Source organism: Apiotrichum porosum, assembly GCF_003942205.1.
Source record: "Apiotrichum porosum strain DSM 27194 chromosome Unknown scaffold_10, whole genome shotgun sequence".
Taxonomy (NCBI): domain Eukaryota; kingdom Fungi; phylum Basidiomycota; class Tremellomycetes; order Trichosporonales; family Trichosporonaceae; genus Apiotrichum; species Apiotrichum porosum.
Window position 1 is genome coordinate 150,059 of NW_021167117.1, and position 18,817 is coordinate 168,875.

General features: G+C 57.7%; 7 protein-coding genes across 7 annotated transcripts; 4 read left to right on the forward strand and 3 right to left on the reverse strand.

Annotated features, from left to right (window-relative positions):
- Positions 1-402: 402 nt before the first annotated feature.
- Positions 403-2,686, forward strand: EHS24_001188 (uncharacterized protein; the record flags this gene model as incomplete). Its single annotated transcript, XM_028616990.1, has 9 exons — positions 403-610; positions 661-791; positions 852-1,057; positions 1,098-1,200; positions 1,258-1,776; positions 1,813-1,852; positions 1,892-1,902; positions 2,447-2,503; positions 2,546-2,686. 9 exons carry the CDS (start codon positions 403-405, stop codon positions 2,684-2,686), a joined length of 1,416 nt encoding a protein of 471 aa, XP_028474297.1.
- A 374-nt stretch (positions 2,687-3,060) lies between these two features.
- On the forward strand, positions 3,061-3,975 carry EHS24_001189 (uncharacterized protein; the record flags this gene model as incomplete). Its single annotated transcript, XM_028616991.1, has 1 exon — positions 3,061-3,975. One exon carries the CDS (start codon positions 3,061-3,063, stop codon positions 3,973-3,975), a length of 915 nt encoding a protein of 304 aa, XP_028474298.1.
- Positions 3,976-4,554: 579 nt separating this feature from the next.
- On the reverse strand, positions 4,555-6,597 carry EHS24_001190 (uncharacterized protein; the record flags this gene model as incomplete). Its single annotated transcript, XM_028616992.1, has 3 exons — positions 4,555-6,193; positions 6,290-6,488; positions 6,591-6,597. The coding sequence occupies 3 exons, from the start codon at positions 6,595-6,597 to the stop codon at positions 4,555-4,557; spliced, it is 1,845 nt and encodes a 614-aa protein (XP_028474299.1).
- A 1,104-nt stretch (positions 6,598-7,701) lies between these two features.
- Positions 7,702-12,522, reverse strand: EHS24_001191 (uncharacterized protein; the record flags this gene model as incomplete). Its single annotated transcript, XM_028616993.1, has 11 exons — positions 7,702-8,685; positions 8,730-8,990; positions 9,027-9,095; positions 9,134-9,634; positions 9,676-9,795; positions 9,841-10,263; positions 10,303-10,363; positions 10,399-10,479; positions 10,521-12,154; positions 12,200-12,388; positions 12,472-12,522. 11 exons carry the CDS (start codon positions 12,520-12,522, stop codon positions 7,702-7,704), a joined length of 4,374 nt encoding a protein of 1,457 aa, XP_028474300.1.
- A 2,406-nt stretch (positions 12,523-14,928) lies between these two features.
- On the forward strand, positions 14,929-15,664 carry EHS24_001192 (uncharacterized protein; the record flags this gene model as incomplete). Its single annotated transcript, XM_028616994.1, has 4 exons — positions 14,929-15,073; positions 15,159-15,216; positions 15,313-15,376; positions 15,452-15,664. 4 exons carry the CDS (start codon positions 14,929-14,931, stop codon positions 15,662-15,664), a joined length of 480 nt encoding a protein of 159 aa, XP_028474301.1.
- A 631-nt stretch (positions 15,665-16,295) lies between these two features.
- On the forward strand, positions 16,296-16,815 carry NOP10 (snoRNP complex protein; the record flags this gene model as incomplete). Its single annotated transcript, XM_028616995.1, has 4 exons — positions 16,296-16,333; positions 16,388-16,403; positions 16,622-16,719; positions 16,773-16,815. 4 exons carry the CDS (start codon positions 16,296-16,298, stop codon positions 16,813-16,815), a joined length of 195 nt encoding a protein of 64 aa, XP_028474302.1.
- Positions 16,816-16,995: 180 nt separating this feature from the next.
- EHS24_001194 (uncharacterized protein) lies at positions 16,996-18,519 on the reverse strand (the record flags this gene model as incomplete). Its single annotated transcript, XM_028616996.1, has 5 exons — positions 16,996-17,198; positions 17,251-17,575; positions 17,634-17,753; positions 17,795-18,029; positions 18,071-18,519. 5 exons carry the CDS (start codon positions 18,517-18,519, stop codon positions 16,996-16,998), a joined length of 1,332 nt encoding a protein of 443 aa, XP_028474303.1.
- Between the last annotated feature and the right edge of the window lie 298 nt (positions 18,520-18,817).

The window sequence follows — 18,817 nt, forward strand, 5'->3', positions numbered from 1 at the left end:
AGGGGGGAGGGACAGAAAAAAGGGAGAGCCTGCAATAGAGGGCGATAATCGCACGCGGGCGTGTAATGGTAGCAATGCATTCACTGGCACTGGATCGGTGAGAGTTTGAGACAGTCTCGAGATGGCATGACTGAAGTAAACGGAATGTTGGTGGTGTTCGTCTCATGATTGAGATCTCGTGGCCGAGGAATGAGGTCATCGTGGTTGGAATGCCGATATCCGGCCCGGCATAACCACCGAGTGTTCTCAACACCACACCATCCACCGCCATGTGGGGAGCATCAAGTGTATACCTGGCTATAACGTGCGTTCCTTCGCCACCTGTATGTTCAGCGTTGACACTGTAGCCTCTTATCGTTCACGGTCGTCGCGCACCCGCACAACAAGCCGATGCAGCAGCCAATGGCGGTTCCCACAGGCCGTCTCCATGACACACCACCTCTGCCCAGCCCAGCGTCGCCGGCAGCGTTCGTGCCGCTTATCAGCGCTTCGCTAGAAGCCACTTACCATGACGTGCCAGTTCCTCCGCCAGAGGGCATGGAACTGTTTGAGCTCGCCGTGAGCGGGCCCGTGGGGGAGCGTGTCAACCTCGCGTTCTTTGCTGATGGATGTGAGTTTCGCGGCGCCAACAGACTGGGTCAACTGACATCTCCCCCCAAGACACCCTTACTGAGCGCGACAAGTTTGTGGAGGACGCGCGCAAGCTCACCGACGACATTGTGCGTACTGGCCCCATGGTCCACGTCGCCGACCTCGTCAACGTCTTCGGCGTGTTTGTGCCATCGGAAAAGGTACGTTTTGGCGAATCTCAAGCCTCCCCACAGCACCATAGCACTATGCTCATGTCGTAGTCCGGCCTGGGTCAAGACAAGCCGCTTGCCGGATCGCCGTTTGGCTTGTTCCGGTCTGGTTCGGAACTGCGTGGTGTGTACGTTGCGTTCCAGGACACTGCTCGCGCGGCGTGCAAGTACTGGAACGAGGCCGAGAAAGGCGGCTGCGACCAAGCGATTCTGCTCGGCAACGACGGGCTATACGGTGGCCTGGGTGGCGAGTTTACGTGAGTTGAGGGTCCTGCAATCACGACAGCTGACACGCAGGGTCATCACGGCGTCGCCCTTGAATGGACCACTGGTGCTGCGACACGAGTTGGGTCACAGCCTTATCCCCGTTGGAGAGGAGTATGAAGGAGGTACGTGGGGAGTAGGTTGAGGTGACTGACACTCAGGCTACGCCTACTTTGGTGCCAACTCGGACGAGGTGGAGAACCTCGACCAACTCAAGTGGGCACACCACCTCTCCGAGCCCAACAAGCTCCGCGTTGAGTCTGTCCACGTCCCGCTGCAGGCGTACCCATGGCACAACCTCGACGAGGGTCGTTGGTCAGCGACCTTCACGGCCAGCAACGTGACTGGCAAAAAGGGGACTACCGGGATGCTCCGCACCTCCTTGTCGTCTATCCCATACCCATCCCACGTCCGCATCACGCTTCAAGGCAAGGACCTTGACCTCAAGAGTGCCTTCCCTCCGGCACCATGGAAGGGCTCGTTTGACCGTCGCTGGCTGGAGGTGGCTCTGCCCCATGGTCTTGCCGAAGACATACCGTTCACCATTGTCGTTGAGCTCACCAAGGAAGGGCGCAAGGCCAAAGCTGGGCAAGGCGGCAAAATGGTCACCAGTGTGGAGATTATCGAGTATGGCAAGAACTGCAACGTTGAGCCGGGGTTCATTGGCGCTTTTCCAACGTACTCGGAGACTGGATCTGTGACGTTGCGACCTGTGAGCTGCAGCCCCGTTTGACCCAGCTCACAACAGACAAACGAAGGGTGCCTAATGCGCAACGTCAATTATCCAAGTGAGTTGACTCTCTGAGGCTGATAGTAGCTGATCGCAGACTTTTGCCTTGTATGTGCCGAAGCACTGAAGACGTCACTCGAGAACCGGATTGCACTGCAGCGTAGCAGTCATATGCAGGTGACGGCAGATTAGTAACTAGCGGCTTTCATTTCCGGTTTTGTTTAGGCGAAATACTTTGTTTGCCAGTGGTTTTGGACGTTCATTGATTACGCAGTGGCCGAAGTGAAATAATCACATTGACTTCCGCTATCGGCCGTCTTGAGAGTACACGCAACCGTTCGTACCCCATCCATCACCAATTCGCCGACCAACTCCTCCAACGAGCATAAACTCGACGTCTATGAACCCGGAGAACCCGTTTGGATGGGTCGTCTGCCAGCGCGACGGCATGTCAGCCCAACTTCTGAAACAGGCGCACGATTTGAGGCGAGTGTCGAACCACACGCTGGAGGAGAGACAATGGACTTGGGCAATCGACAAGGTTATCGACCCCGCTTTCAGCGCATCCATTCACAGCGGCATGCATATCAGCAACGGAACCATCAAAAGTCTGTGGAACGCCTCCGTCTCGCCAACGCTTCCAAAGTTTCAGGACGTTCCGATTCAGAAGCGACTTGTTGAGATTGTTAAGCGCAGCCGCGGTGCCAAGGTTAGTAGATCACTTTGCTTCGCCCCTAACTCCCATGACCAGCTCGACTCGCCTCGTAACATGATTGGCACCTACGTCCCAGACATGTTAGTTGTTCTGCGCATCGACTCCAAGCCGCCACAGTTCCCACACATTCTCGTATCTTTGGTCGGCGAGCTCAAGGTTACCCCCATCACATACTGAAACGACAAGCCCGTTGTTGTCGTCGATCTCAACGTGTTCCCCGAGTTGGATGGCGATCCATACTACGAATCCATCAGTCATGTTTCCTACGCACCGTCCCAAGGCGGCAGGGATCGTGCAACAGTACTGCAGCTGGATACCTACGTCAAATGGAGGGATTGTCTCGCCAAGGCCATCGTCTACCTCCTGTCGGGCCAAGAATACTGTGGAGCGTACCTCGCGTATGCCATGGTAGGTACGCGGTTCTCTCGATTGCTCTTTATGAAGAACAACATCCTTCTCGAGTGTAGTCGGGACTTTCTAGGAGGGCAGGCAAGCAAAGAGGTAGAGCTCGCCGCTTTTCTGCTGGATTCTGCCAACGTCGCCCATCTCCCATGGAACCTAGCACACCCGAGACTGCAAGCCCTGACGATGTCCTCTTCAACTGGCACGATGGTTCTGTTGATGCGCTTTTGGCGTTCACGCGGCTCGCCCACCGGATACTGGAGTCGCATGTGTTGGCAGCGGCAGACGGAGTATCCCCTCTTCGTCCACTGGTGGAGCCCGACCTTCAACATTGTCCAGTGCTCCGCTCATTCCTAGATGAGGCAATCGTCGATATCCAGAGGTCTAGCTGCGCGACCGCTGGTAATGACCCAGCCACCATCGACTGCGCGATCCGTGAAACCCGCGTCTTGCCGAAGCAGATACAACGCCGTCCGCCACGTAAAAACAAGGACAACGACAAGGACAAGGACAAGGACGAGGACACAACGGACGAGGATGTGGACAAGAAGGGAGACCAACACAAAGACAAAAAGCGGGTTAAAAAGCACGCCAAGCACACCCCGCGCGGTGGGAGTACCAGACGGCAGCCGTCTCGTGCCGCGAAGTCACATTCCTCCTCGACCACCCAAGCAGCGCACAATTCCCACACGACCAATATCGTCACTTGGGCGACAGAGGTTGCCACCGAGGCAAACAACCGCGCCGTCGACCAAAGCCCAGACATGCCCTACGAGTTGCGCACACCTCCACGCGACACTGTGCCTGTTGGTGGCGACACTCCTGGTGCCGATCTTGGTCGCCCCTTGATGGAATATCTCCTCGAACCTGGCGCGGCGCTCAAGCGCCGTGTCACTGAAATGACGACGTATACGATCAGTGGGCAAGTCCATGCAGCAGCGGACGAGTACGCGGACGTGTATGGGGGCGACGATGTGGTTTCGGACGCGGTGGACCCGAGGATGTACTTCCCCCATCCCCTGACGAGTTATTGGCGCTCATTGCTGACCTCGGCCACACCATAGTTCTCGTGCCGTCGGACCAGTTTAGCACCATCGTCGGTGAGATAGAGGCTAGCCTGCTCACTGCAGCCCCACCGTAGTCTCGTCAAAGAATGTAGTTTTAGACGCCGTATTATGTACCATGCCCATGTATTTTACCAGCAGAGGGCCCCTCATAACCGACCGCTAACGACGATTGGGTCGAGTGCTGCACAGGAACCAAGGGCTAACAGAAATTTCAAAGAAGCTGCAACTCGGCAGGGTGGAACACCAAAAATAGTAGACCAAGGCACGAGCTTGCATAGAGGACAGCATCCTGTAGCCTTGAGGCCTTTGGGAGCAGGTGAGGAGGTATGCAGATGTGTTCTACATTGGGTCCAGTTTCCGCTTGTCTGTGGGTAAACGGTGCGACATCCCCTATGATGGACAAGGGTGGATCTTACTCTGAGCCGTTCCATGTTTGCCACTCCCTGGCGGCTCTGCGTCTTACTTGCGAGACAGACCCTTTATCTGCAGCCCATGATGGAATCTGATAGCTAATGCATGGCAATATACCCAATGGAACCTAATAAATATTGATAAACACGAGAAAATATCTTTCTCTTAGTACTTCTCCTCGTCCTCGATCTTGTGGTTGGGCTGCTGGAGACCAGCCTGGCGAGCAGGGTCCGCAAACGAACGAATAGGCTCGTTAAGGTGGGAGAAGAACATGGGGAACATAATAGCGAAGACGAGACAGAGGGCGGCCACAGGGATGTAAGGCCAGATGAGGTAGGGGTCGGTGATGGCGGCCGAGCATCCGAGCGAGATGGCGGCGGAGATGGCAGACGAGAAGAGGCAGATGGCGTAAACGAGACCCTTCATGCGAGCAGGAGCACGGGTGTAGGCAAGCTCGTAGCCGGTGACCATGACGAAGAGCTCTCCGACGGCGGGGAGAGCGTACTGGGGAATGAGCCAGGCGAGCGAGACGGGCGAAACGTCGTCACACTCCGAAGCCTCCCAGCCACAGGGCGAAGTCTCGTAAATGCGCCACTGGACAATAGCACCGATGATCATGGTAAACATGCCGAGGAGGAAACCGATCGAGAGACGGGTCATGGGCTTGATGGGGTAGCCGATACGCTCGAAGAAGGGGTAGACGCCCCAGGTGAGGATGGGAGTGGCGACGATAATGGCAAGCGAGTTGAAGTTGTTCATGATGTCGTTGGGGATGCCGTTGAGAGTCATGCCGTTGGACATGTCGTTCAGCTGGTTACCAATACCACCGTCGGCAAGGATGAAGATGGGGGTAGCGGCAAAGACAACGACGGCCGAGCACGACTGGCGGAGCTCGTCAACGAACATGTCGTCCCAGAACACCTTGGACTCGTCGATGGTGCCGTCAACCTCACGCATGTGCGAGGGCTTGGCGAGGTTCCAGAACTGGTCACCGCCCTTGAGCATCTGCTTGAACGACGAGCGCTTGAAGAGGGTGACAAAGACCTTCCAGGCCTCGATGACGACCGAACCCTGGGGAGGAGCACGGTAGGTCTTCTTGTAGAGAGCAGCCAGGATGAAGGGGCAGAACATGTACACAATGCCGGGGAGGAGGAAGGCAAGCCAGAAGCCGACAAGACGCTCCGAGTACGAGGTGGCAATGGCGAAGAACGAGCCAATGTTGATGCACCAGTAGAAGATGAGGAGGTAGCGGGTGACAGTGGTGGCGGGGTCGACGATGACACGGTTGCCCTTCTTGTCGGTGACCACGACGGCCTTCTTGACGGGCGACTGGTCACAAAGCATGGGGCCGAGCGAGGCCTTGATGAAACCAGTGGCGAAGGACAGGATGAGGATGGCAATGATGAAGGCGGCAAAGGCGTGGCCGGTAGCAATGACCGAGGGGATGGCAGGGATGACGAGGAGGATGTGCGAGAGGACACCAATGGCGACACCGACACAGATGGTCTTGTAACGACCCCAGTAGGCGTCCGAGACGATACCGCCGAGGATGGGCACGACATAAGCCAGGAAGGTGAAGGTCGAACCAACAGCCGAGGCCGAGACAGAGCCCATACCGAGCGCACCGGCAGACTGGTTCACACCAGCGGCGCCCTTGGCGACAGCACCGGCGCCGTTACCGCCAGCGGGCAGGGGGTTCTTGATAAAGTTGGAGAAGATCTGCTGCGAACCAAAGTACGAAGCACGCTCGGCCAGCTCAATAAAGCACAGGCAGAAGGCGGAGAAGGCGAGCGGGGCAGGAACCCTGAGAGAGAATGGTTAGCCACCTGTACCATATGGTTTGTTCGCCCCCCCCACCCTCCACCAAAGCCGAGGGACTGCCACCACGCTGAAGACTCACTTCTTGAGGATGGAGAGCTCCTCCTCGGTGGGGTACTCCTCATTCTCATCGTCAGCGGCGCGGACCTCGGTGTCGTCGACGTTGCCGCCAAAGACGTGGGCGGACTTGTGGTCCTTGCCGAGCTCGTGCTCGTGGCTAGCAGGGAGGCCCGAAGCGGGCAGGGCGGCCGACTCAAAGTCGATCGTAGTTTCGTTGGCGTCTGGGTGGCAAGTCAGCAAGCTGCTGTGACAAGTAGCCGCGACATTCAAAGATGTCTATCTACCCGCTTGGAGAAGACTGCTGGCTGGTCAACCCTACTCACGGCTCATGTTGATTGTTGGGGGGCAAAGAGTTACCTCACGGCTCGCGGTTTTGTAGTACCCAGCTCCCTCGGTTCGGAAAGTCCCACCTCCGCATCGCCCGGCCGTTCTGCATGCGAATCGAGTCCGTATCTTGACCATGGCGTGACGGGCGAGCTACGCGGCCAATGATAGCATTGAGAATGCGTGCTCCCCTCCAGCTGCTCCGCTGCTGTGAGGCGGACGAGTGCATGCCTTCGCGTCGTGCCTCTGCGACGCAACTCAGAGCCTACTCGTTGCAACTACTGCGACGGACCGACACCACATGCTGCCAACAAAACAACCTGGATGTACCTGTGGTGACCCTCCCAGTTCCGAGCCCAACTATCCAGTCGCGAGGCGTTTCTGCCACCTGTGCCGAGCGACACACATGGGCAAAATCCAAGTTGTCCCTTTGATGATCGCTGTCCCTCGCAGCTTGGCGTAGGTATTTTGGTTGTCCAACGCTGCGTCCAGGGGATCCAACCGATATCCGCGCTGTGGCGGCCACACACGGTGTTCTGTATCCTCAGGCCTCAGGGTGACAAAGGGTTTCTCGAGGCGACACCATGCGTGCCAGTCGAGCGAACCCACATGGAGCATGCTTTCCAGACGTCCAGACCGGCGGCAGGCCTCGGCAACAGGCGGACCCGATACACGGGCTCCATACGCAGACTGCGCAGTCCGTACGGGCCGAGTCGTTTCGCGGCCACAACGCGGCGGCAGCGGCGGCGGCGAGGGGTCAGTACCGTGCGGTGGATCGGTGACTTGCGGCGCACACCATATTTTATCATGGCGCGTGACGCGGAATATCCTCAGAGAGGAGATTAGGAGGATTTTTTGGACTGAGCCACACGATCGGCCGAACTGCGGCGACGTCAGCTGCATGCGTCAGCTTTCAATCACGCAAGTGTCATAGAGCATGGTGTATGTACATGCATGTGGACATGAGATAGGCTACAACGATATACACAGGTAGCCAGGACGGGGAAAATAATAATGGCGGCTTCATCTCTCTCTCTCTCTCTCTCTCTCTCTCTCAGCAATCATAATCGGAGCATATCATATGTTTCACTTTTGGGACCTCACGCTAATTCACCAACCACCCGCGGGGTCGTCGGAAGGCTGAGCGTTGGACGGCTGCGAACGAGAACGAGGTTGGTTTGGGGGGCTTTCAGGGCGATGGTGGCTCTCGGCAACATGGTGCGCGTGGTGCTGCTCCATTGGAGGCGGACGGTCCGGCAGCTGTGAATAGTGGCCCTGTTGAGGGCGCGCCTGGCGGTCTTCGTTGCGGCGGTGATTGGCACCGCGCGAGTTACGTTGTTGGCCCAATTGACCATATGGAGGACCCACATGAGCCCCGCGCATGTTGCTATCATAACGCGGCTCAAACTGGGGGATTGGCATGGGGATGGTGGTGTTGGGAGGACTCATGAGCGGCCAATCCGCGTCGCTAGGTTCGGGGAATGCCGGCTGGTGGTTGAAGCGGGCTTGCCGATGAACACTACTGCCACGTTCATTGGCACCCATGCGGGGACCGGAAGGATAACGCTGCGGATACGGCTTCTTTGGGGGTGGAGGGAAGGAGCCATCGTAGTATGACGAGGACTGGGAGTGGGACGCAGCAGAGTCGTGACCACCAGTGGCGATAGGGAGCAGGGGGAGGGCCTCAACTGCTTGCGGGGTAGGGGGGGCAACTGGCTTGAGCTCTTGTTCAACAATGCCATTCTCCTCCCGCCATTGTTGCATGTCGCCAGGGTGATAGACAGGCGTGAACACACCATCCGCAAACTTGGCCTCGATGACACGAGGCTTGATCTTGTCAGACGCGGGGGTCTGAGTGCGAACAGGCGGAGGTGGCTGAGGGACGGTAACTGGACCAACGCTCGAACCACCGACTGGCGTCCCAATTGAAACTTGCGGCGCCATTTTGGCCGCAGATGGGGTCGTCGCGTCGGGGGGAGTTGTGGTCACACCGAGGCCTTGCGCAGGGTTGTCCTGCGTCGTGTTCGTGGGCATCGTGGCTACCGGCTGCTGCGGCATTGCCATCGTGGGGTAGAAGCCAAAAGGCCACACAAACTTAACGTTCAGCCTCGGCACTGCGGTCAAAACTCTATACTCACAGGCATAAGCACAGGCCTAGCTTCCTGGTTCTCCATGGATGCCGAAGCGGGGAAGTACATGGCCGGCAATGAAGGAGGTATCCACGACTGCTGCAGCATAAAGCCATGGGGATAACTCATGGGATAGCTCGTCGGGGCGGGAGGAGGCTGGGGCGTCTGCTGTCCGGGAGGAGGGTCGAGCTGCCGGCGATACTGACCGTACTGCGAGATCATCGAGGGGCTGAGCACACGGCCCGTAGAGTCGATAAATACGTCAAGAGTCTGAAGTCAGCTTTGAACCATTGCTGTTTTGCATACCTCGACACTCTCGGGGACCACCTTGCGCGTCTCGACCCTCAGAACGGAACCGAACGAAACAGCGCCATGCTAGCCGTTAGCAGTTGTCATGCACCCGAGCAACCTACCTCGCACTCGATGGCGGTCTTGGCAGCCTGAACGTCTTGGAAGAGGATACGACCGCTCCCGTATGTGGACCCTTCAGACCATTGGTTCATCTCAACTGAGAGGATCTTGCCGTACTCGCCAAACCTCTGGAGAAGGGTGTGGACTGTCTCTTGGTTGGCGAGGCCTCCGACGAAGAGGGCCGCATCGTCAAAGTAATAAGGGCGACCGTTGACCATCTGCTCCCTCAAGGGACGACCACGGTAGCTGAGGAGCGTGTGTTTGGTGATATGGGAGAGCGGCGGCTCGCTGGTTGGCAGACGCGGGGTTTCGACGACCGGCGGCGCCGTGACCGGAGTAGGTGGTGATGCCGTTGCCACCTCGTCCTCCTTGGCGGTCTGTTCCTGTGGCTCTGGCTCGGGATCAGCCACCGAGGCAGTGTCAAGTCCAGCAGCCTGCTGAGGTTCGTCTTGGCGAGGAGGGGGAATGACAGTGGCAAAGATTCCAGGCACAAATTGCAGTTGCTAGTTGGTTGCGTCAGTTCAGCTATAAGCGGCTCACCCACCTCAATCACGAGTCTAGCCTCCCAGACGGCTGCGACCGAGAACACCCAGCTGTCATGGTCGGGTCCAGGTGGGTCGATGTGTTGAACGTCGGTGAAGAATTCAACCAGTGCCGGGATGAACTGGACATAAGTTCGCATTCCCAGTGGGACAAGCCAGGCACTCACATCCTTTTCAGCTACGCGTCGACCAAGGTCAAAGTGGCGCAGGTAAATGGGGTCTTTGCCAGACTTCCACTTGCATTGTTGAAAGACGTCGTCCTTCCTCTCGTCTGTGATGACAGCCGCGCGATAAACCAGACCCTCACCGTTCTTGCGGGGCACGATGACGGGCATCGCCCAGACGGTAACGGATGGCGGCAGGGTCTGATAAGACCGACTGTCTCCGTGCGCGAGAGCGGGAGAAGCTGACCGGGAACGAGCATCATAGCGGCGGCCGACGACTTTGACAGACACCCTGATAAACTCGCTGTTGGGCCTGTGGTGCATGATTTGGAGGTCAATGTCTGCAAATGGGCTTCTGGTCGTTGACTGGTAGCGGGCGACCTGGTGCTTAGGGTCTGCCTTCATCTTCTCCACCGAGCTTTCGTCCTGACGATTAGTGTCGTCTCGTCTGATGTGGAAACTCACATGGAACACGACCACCCCCCTGTCAACACCCTCTGGATTAGGTCTGTCACTCAAGGGATTGCTACGTGTCAGTCTTGCCAATTGTGGATAACTTACACGAGGCGAATGCGGCCATAGGTGCCAAAGTGCTGCTTCATGAGATTGACAAAGACCGGCGTGCGGATAGTGAATGGCGTACTGTGTTTGTTTCAGCGCTTGTGGACTACAATCGTACTTACAAGACGGTGAAGCGTCGACTGGTAAATGCAGGGTTCCACATGGGGTGGCCCTCCTTCTTGTACCAGTGCTGAGTCTGACTGAGATGTGGGTCGGCGTCGAACGGGGCGGGTGGGACACGCCAGTGACTGGTGTTGTTCTGGCTCCTTGATGTTCTCGATGTACGACTGGGAGGACGCCAGTGAGGCCCAGCATGGTCGGGAGTAGGGGGATACGCTACCTCTGAGCCGGGTGGAGAGATGTTGAACAGCGAACTGCCGGGAGACACTTTGGCTGGGAGGGGGGAATGTATTGCCACCTCGGGAGAATCGACTGAAGCGGCGGAACTGGCACGCGAGCTGTGGTGCTCAGGCTCATCGTTATCTCCACTCTTCCGTGGGCGCTGGTGCTCCTCGAGAGCCTCGTCCTGCTGACCATCAAGAAGGCCATCTGGAAGTTTGGGAGAGAAAGCTTGAACGGACGAATCAGTCTCGACGTAGAACACCGTTATCGGCTTGGGTTGGCGAGGACCGGAGTTGGGACGAGACACCGCCGAGCTCTCATCGTCTGCGTCCTCTCCATTAGCAGGAACAGGAGTTGGCGGAGTCTCAGGAGGAGCGATGGGAGGGACTTTCTGGGCCCAACGCTGGAGACTGTTGGGCGCACTCCAGGCGTCTCCTTCGTCGGCAGCAGCACTGGCGACCACCTCCGCGGACAATTTGGGTGGCTGTGACGCTACCTGCTCAACAACGTCGTTGAAGCGGCCGTCGTCGGACGGGGGCCTACCCCAAACTCGAGGATGCGGTACGACGATCATGTTGGCTTCATTATTGACAACGCGACTCGGATTCCCGTCGTATCCGGTAGTGCGGTGAGTAGGGGGTCCATCCCAAGTCGGAACCTGGCTGGTTTGTTCGAGGACCGGTGAGGTTGGCGGAGGCTTTGGGACATTGTTGGTCGCCCAATTGGTCGCGTTGTCCCCCACAGACGGAGGGCGAGATACAGGCCTGACTAGTTGAGAAAGCGGAACCGCCTTGATCGAGTTGTCCTCCACGGAAAGAACAGGAGAAACTGCCCTAACAACCTCAGGAGGACAAGCAGAGGGGCTCTCTACCGAAGACGGGAGAGAAGGAGCAGGAGAAGAAGCTCTGGCGAGAAGAGAAGGAAGAATGTGTTTGGGCGAGTTGTCCTCCATAGAAGGAGCGGGGGAAGCAGCTCGGGCGGCGGAGGGAGCCTCAGCCAGGGGGTGTTCCTCAGCGAGTGGACTGACGGTGGTGGGCATGGATTCGGGTGCCTTGCGCGAGCGACGAGAGACAGCGGGGCCAGGCTGCACGGGCTCCGCCTCAGAAGGAGGCCGAGTAGAACGACGCGAGCTGCGTGTAGGAGCGCGAGGGTCGTCCTCGACGCGTTCAGTCGACTCTACGTGTCCACTGCGAGTGTCGTCCATCGAGTCGTGACGGTTGGTCTTGCGCACGCGACGAGAGGAGGGCGGGTGAATTTGAATCGGCTCTGCAGCAGCGACAGGCGAAGTGGGACCCGGAGGGCGCGGGCTGGGAGGACTTGCTCCCCAACCGCCGCCACTGGACAGCGAGCCGGGGCCAGGAGGAGGTGGAGGTGTGAAAGGGGTCTTTGCCGCACGCTCATCAGCACGCTGGCGCTTCACCGTCAGTCTTCCTCCATCATACGCCCCAAGGTGACGCACCGGTGGCTTGACCCTGCCTTCTCCGACACTGCTGTTGTCGCCGCGGCGACGAGTTGACTTCTGAGTGTCGGGAGTCTCGGAGCGTGAGGTAGGGATGAAGGATGCAGCTTGGGGGTTGAACTCGCTGAGCATGCGGCGTTGATGGGATGTCAAAGGCTGGGAGCTGCGCTGGCTCCGCGGGCTTTGGGACTGGGCGTGTGAGAACACGTACACGCCCCAGGGGGACAGACTCGGGGCGCTGCAGCGTCCGTAGCGAGGACACAAGAACTCACGGAGGCGGAATACGGGTTATGGTCAGACCACCCGTCAGGCCCGTCAGACATGGCTGGAGGGTGGGTGATGGGGAGGCAAGGAGAAGGTGAGGAGCGGAGGAGACTACTGAGAGGTTACTGTTTACAGAGAGGTAGATCTGGGATCTGGGGATGGTGGATGATGAGGGGTTGGAGGGTGAAAGGAATGGGAGGATGGTGAGGAGTGAGAGGATGGAGGGATGAGCAAACGAGAAGAAGATTGACAAGGGAAGGCTCTGTAAATGCACGCCAGGAGGGAAGACAAGGAGGGAAGGCAGATCGCTTGCACCAAAGACCCGCACGCGCAGGGGCTAGCCCCGTGCACCTCGCACACGACCAGCACTGGTGCCATTGCACACTGTTACCAAGTGATCACTTGGTAACGGCGTGAGTGGCCAAGAGTGGGCTTCTTAGCAATGGTGGGCGTGAAGCACAGGAGGATGCACCATGATCTTCATCGGCCGCGTGTAGGGCGTAGATGATGGCACCGCCCCCTGCGTGGTTGTGTGCGTCATTTCAGTTGAGGCCAAAAACGTCAAGAGCTCTCATCGGTTATCTCGGCGCCGCTCTGCCGATTTGTGAGCGTCAATACGTCAATAGCGGCTCCACAGTCTGTCCAGCTCTACCAACTATCCAGCTGGTAACCACCCACGGGGAACATGGATTGGAACACGAAAGAGATGCTCAGATAAGACTGTCTGTCGTAACGAGACTGGGCTTTCGACGTTGGTTCCGGTGGCTGATGGCATGGCTGGGCCGGGCGTTTTCCGACGGACAATGTCCGACGTATGGCCCAGCCGACGACGTTGTACTGTACTCCACTCGTTTTTTCGAAAAGTGGGATCGGAATCATCGATACGAGGCCAAGCACGGCACGTCAGTCCTACAGAGAAATGCATTAGTGTTCCAGACGCGGCGGAATGCAGTCTTCAATCAGAAATCGGAGCTCGCCAAACCCGCTGCTGACCTGCTGTGGCGCTGTGGCCTGTGGCCTGTGGGGTTCCGCGCGGAGTGACATGACACATGAGATGCCCAAGCCCCAGCGCGCCCAGTGTCCCAACCGATGTACCTCGACGAAACAAGCCGCGCACGCATCGGGACCTCAGCAAGTACGACTCTCAATGACACGCGTCTCGTGAAACGACATTAACGACACGAACGACCTCACGTGCAGGCTCCACTAACCAACTATGGCGGGATGTCGACTATGCAACAGACACCCCTTTACCGAGGCCCCTTTTAACAAACATAGGAAAACGCTGGGTGCCAGGCCCCATTGAACCCGGTTTCAAGACAATTCAGAACTCAGTTGGAGAAAGTTTACTTGAGCGAAGGGTGGAGAAGTGTTCCCGTTGAGTGCCAACATGAAAGCAAGAGCCATCGAAACCAATAGCCTTACAGCACTGAACGCCAACTGCCACAGTTGTCGCTGACCCGCCAAGCGGCCAAGCTGTGTCCATTCAAATGGGTTTTGCCCCCACATTGCTGTTTCCCAAGCCAGCTGGGCACCGCTGAAGTAACCAGATCTCAACGGCCTCGTAGTCCCTTGCTGTCATGACCTTGCCCTCATGACGGGGCCTGCGGATGGCACCCCATTTTGGAGGGCCAAATGAACCGAGCCGGACATCCAGCGCTGCACGGGTGCCTCCTGAAGCATATGTTGGACCGGCACACATCCCTGGACCCTCAGGCGGGCATTCTTGGGTCGCGGAGCTTTGCATAGTGGAGCCGCAACAACGGCTTCTAGGGGAGAACAAACTTAATAGAGCTATTCTTCCTCTCATGGTATGCACTTTTGTAAATTGTACGGCAGAGGCACAAGCACCGGACCAGGCCCGGCTGCTTTCGGGGCCCTCGGTACGCACGGCGCCTCCACCTGATGGAGTCGGCGACCATAGTCCACATTCAGTCGTTGGCTCTCTCTCTGTATGGAGTCTGTTTCCAGGACCCTGGCACCATAGCCAGTCTGGACCCGCGTCACCCCATACAAAGGGTAAGAACTGGCTCAGCTGATGAAGGATCAAGGATCAAAGGTGGGGAGGAGGCGTTGAACGGAACGCGAGTGTGACCATCCTTTTCTTCTGGTCCCCCCCTCTTCTGCTACTCTCCTGGGATACGCTGTACGTATGACCGTATTGTTGCCTGTCTGGCCGTACACGAACCCTGGCTTGTTCTCGACCGATATGCATGCTCCTCAACCCCAGTGACGCCTCCAAGTGCACGCTGTATGGTAGAGCCCCTTGGCTTGTTCCGTCGCCAAACCGCCGAGTCGCTCCGCTGGCCGCTGGCATCACGCCTCAAACGCAGCCACCACCCGGGCCACTCTGTTCAGTCTGATGGATGGGAGGCGAGAGGAACAGAGTATAACTGGCAGAACCCCGTTTTGTTCCCAAGTCTTCTTCATCCCCATCACTTCAGTTTCTTACCATTTCCTTCGCTATGCTTGCCTCGGTCGCTCTCCTTGTTCTCCCCCTCCTCGCTCCCCTCGCGGCCGCTGTTCCCTCCGAGGAGGCCAACGCGTACCACCTCGAGGCTCGTGCCACCCACTCCAAGACCGGATGGTACTCGTACGGCTGCTACTTTGGTAAGTAAAGTCCGCGCCCATGCGGGGCAAGGACCGGCCTGCCGATGTCTTCTTGCAGCGGCTGTAATGGCTAACGTTCCAATAGACTGCTACGACGGCATGAACCGTTACCTCCCCTACAAGGCCTACGCCGACGCCGGCAAGTGAGTCTCATTGAATACCCTATACATACATGCTTCCCGCGAAAGTGTGGCGTGGGTGGAATAGTCCGGTGGACCGCGGAACACTAACGATTCCAGCAACCCCGACAAGTGCACTGCCGCCTGCGCCGCCGCCGGCTACGCCTACGCTGGTCTCCAGTTCGTGAGTGGCACCACTGACTATGCATAGTAGAAAGAGCCAAACACGAGTGACTGTTTTACTGATACTTTTTTTCAGGGCCAGGAGTGCTGGTGTGGCAATGACGGTGGTGAGGGTCTTGGCCAGACCACCTCGTCCAAGGACTGCGGCATGCGCTGCAAGAACGGTGCGTCGTGTGGTGGCGGTTGCCGCAACAACATCTGGGGCAAGGAGAAGCCCAGCAACAACGGCAACGGCAACGGCAACGGCAAGGACCACAACAAGGGCAATGGCCACGGCCACGGCCACTAGGCTACTAGACGATCCAACGTCTCGTCTCCACTTTTTATTTCTCCCTTCTCTCTCCCGCTCCCCCCTCCCCCTCGCTGGCGAACAAGAACATTTGTCTCCTTGACGAAGACGATATATTCTGAGCGAACCTAGTTTACATAGGTCGCTATTCACTCTCATTTTGGTTGGTATGCAGTATATGGACTTTCAGACGTAGTTCTTTATTTTTATTTGGTCTCCTTGAGGTGTTGTCTCTCTTCTTCGTTTGTCCCCTTGAGAGTCACGAGTGCGAAGCCACGGACAGGTCGCGAGCTCGCGAGGATTGTACGAGCAGCGAGCAGCGACGCGTCGGGGCCTGCTGCCACATCCACCCAAACGGCCACCATGCGTTCCCATCCCGCGGCCAGCCGTGTGCACGGTCCTGGCAGAGCTGGATCTTGGCGCGCCATGACCCCTGCGGTGGGCAAGTTTTGATTCCGGCCAATTGATACTGCACTTTGAATAGCGGAATCAAATGCGCGCGGCTTTAACACACATCATTTGGTCCTTCGGCTCCTTGGACAAGTCTTTTTCGACAAGCTGGCCAGCTACAGATCCTCGAGTGACCGCTACTAACAACACCACCGACAACCTCCAACACATCTCGCCCACCATGCACCTTATGTACACCACCGACGACAAGGGAAACCGGTGAGTACAGCGCTTTGGCGAGAGTGATGTACAATGAAGCTGACTTTGTTTCAGCGTCTACACCCTCAAGGTTTGTGTCTTCTCCGATCGGTCCTTCCTCCCTTCGCAACTCGTGTGCGCACAGCCCTATGCTTCTCCAACTAGCCCAGCGTATCCACGCGCTTGCCCGGACAAGCGATGGTATGCTGGCACAATGTGGACGTGATGGATGGCCTACAGCGGCTGCGCGCGCCCGGCGCAAGAGAGGATGCCAAGAAACATGCAACTCGTCCGCTAACTCTACTACAGAAGGTCAACGCCGAGGGCAAGCCCACCAAGTCGGCTCACCCCGCCCGCTTCTCGCCCGACGACAAGTTCTCGCGTCACCGTGTCACCATCAAGAAGCGGTGAGTTTGACCACGATCCAGAGTGGCAACTGTCATACTGACTTGGCTCCCAGCTTCGGCATCCTCCCCACCCAGCTCCCCAGCAAGCCCCTCTAAAGGGCCCAGCCGGGAACGGGGCTAGAGAGACACTTGATGTTGTACGATACTAGATGAACGATACCGCAAAACACATCCTCCCGCTTTTTGACCTGATGTGCCGCGCTCGAAGCGTGCTGCTACAACTAATGCTAGTGTGGTTGCATTCAAAGTGAATCATAACGGGGCGTGATCTCCCATCTAAAAGTTATTGCCGACATCCCAGCCCAGCTCCTTTTGCCGCTGGTGCTCCTCTTCGGCCTTCTTGGGCCTGCTCTTGCCCATGGCAACAGATATCCGGCGCTCAACGCCGTTCTGCTCGCCATATGGCCGTCCAGCCTCGTTCCAGACCCCCTTGACCCTGTCGTGGATCTCTGGCACCCATTCGTCTAGTTTGAGCCAGTCTGGTCTGTCAGCTGGCAATTCATCTCCTGAGAATAACTCAGCTGGACTCACGGAACGCGACAGTGTTGACGGTGATATCCAGCTGGTTCCAGTCACCCATCATCCATCCGAGATCGATACGCTGCACGGGGTCTGTGGCTGGGTCAAGGGCACGCAGCCACTGGCCCGTCCTGGCGTCCTCGATCTTGACGGTGTGAGGCTCTGGCATGTTGGCCGAGCCGATCCAGGACACGAGCGGCCAGCTGAGAGCGTACGCCAGGCCGCGGAAGTAGTCGTTGAAATGGCCTGAACGACCGGCCGAGGTGCCCCAGTAGATGTTCTGGGCGCAGTCGAGGTCGCGGAAGTTGGAGATGAGGTTGGGCATGACGAAGACGGTCTGATTGGGAGCATTAGTGACAGCTGCAGATGCCGGTTTTTCGGTAGCCACTACTCACGTCGTCGTCTGCCTTCATGACGAACCGTGGGCGCCCCTTGAGAGGGCCGTCGCCTGCGTACTCTTTGGCCAGCCACTTGTAGTACTCGTGGGTCTTTCCAAAGTCAATGTTGTCGATAATCTGGACCGAGTCAGTCGGTGGACGACAGTGATAAGACCTACGTCAAGAAGCACAATGTCGTTGTGCTCGTTCATCTCCCGAATCAACTCCTCCAAGACCACTTCCCGTGATTTCCCCTTCTTCTTCTTCTTCGTTGTCGTTGTCGTGGTCTCTGGGTTCTCCGAGTTCTCTGGGTTCTCTGGGTCCGGTTCTTCGACATCATAAGGTGGCATGCCGATAATAAACTTGGTGGTAATGAGGTTGTCTGGGAAGTCGGGCAGGATGTGTTTGCGGTACCTATGTGGGTTAGCGCGGCTCGGGATTCATGCCCAACTCACAAGTCTCGCCTCCCCTTCCTCGCCGCAGTGGAGAAGATGCCAACGAACACCAGAGGGCCGGCATCGGGGCCCTCGAGAGACACGTCGCACCCTATCTCGTGCGGCTGCTTGCCAGAGAGCAGGGAAAAGTCTGGCTCCTCGAACGAGCGGTCCAGAGGTGGTGGTGGCGGTTCTTCCACTTCTGGCTCGACCTCTATCGAAGGGACAGCCGGTGGCACAGGCTGCACCGCCGCTGGGAGCTGTGCGAGACTGCTAGCCAACAAGGCGTTTGCGGCTTCATTGGATGTGGTGAGCCCCACGAGCACAAGACAGACGATCGCAAGGACCAAGCAGGTGGCGACGGTCCTTATCCGCCATACGGGGCGGATCACACTTCGCACTGCCGCGGGAATCGAGAGGGGGTGGCTAGGGGTGGAGCGCTGGGGTGCTCGAGACAGTGGGAGTGTCATGAGTGGTGGTACATAGGCAGTGATCAGCGGTTGGGTGGTCGCGTGAAGGTGTAGACGGCGCAAGGGCGTGCAAAGAACTGCGTAAGCAGGCCTTGTGGCGGTCGCGGGTCGGGCCAGTGGTGTGGTGTGGTGCTATACACAAAAGATGGACACAGTGGAGACGAATGAAGAGATGGACAACACGACGGACGCGATCCTAGACATCAGCCAGGACTGGGCGGGGGCTTGCACAGTACACACCTTGTGCTGCAAGCACAGACCTCCTGTACACATTCAGGACTGCAAACGGAGGCGCAAA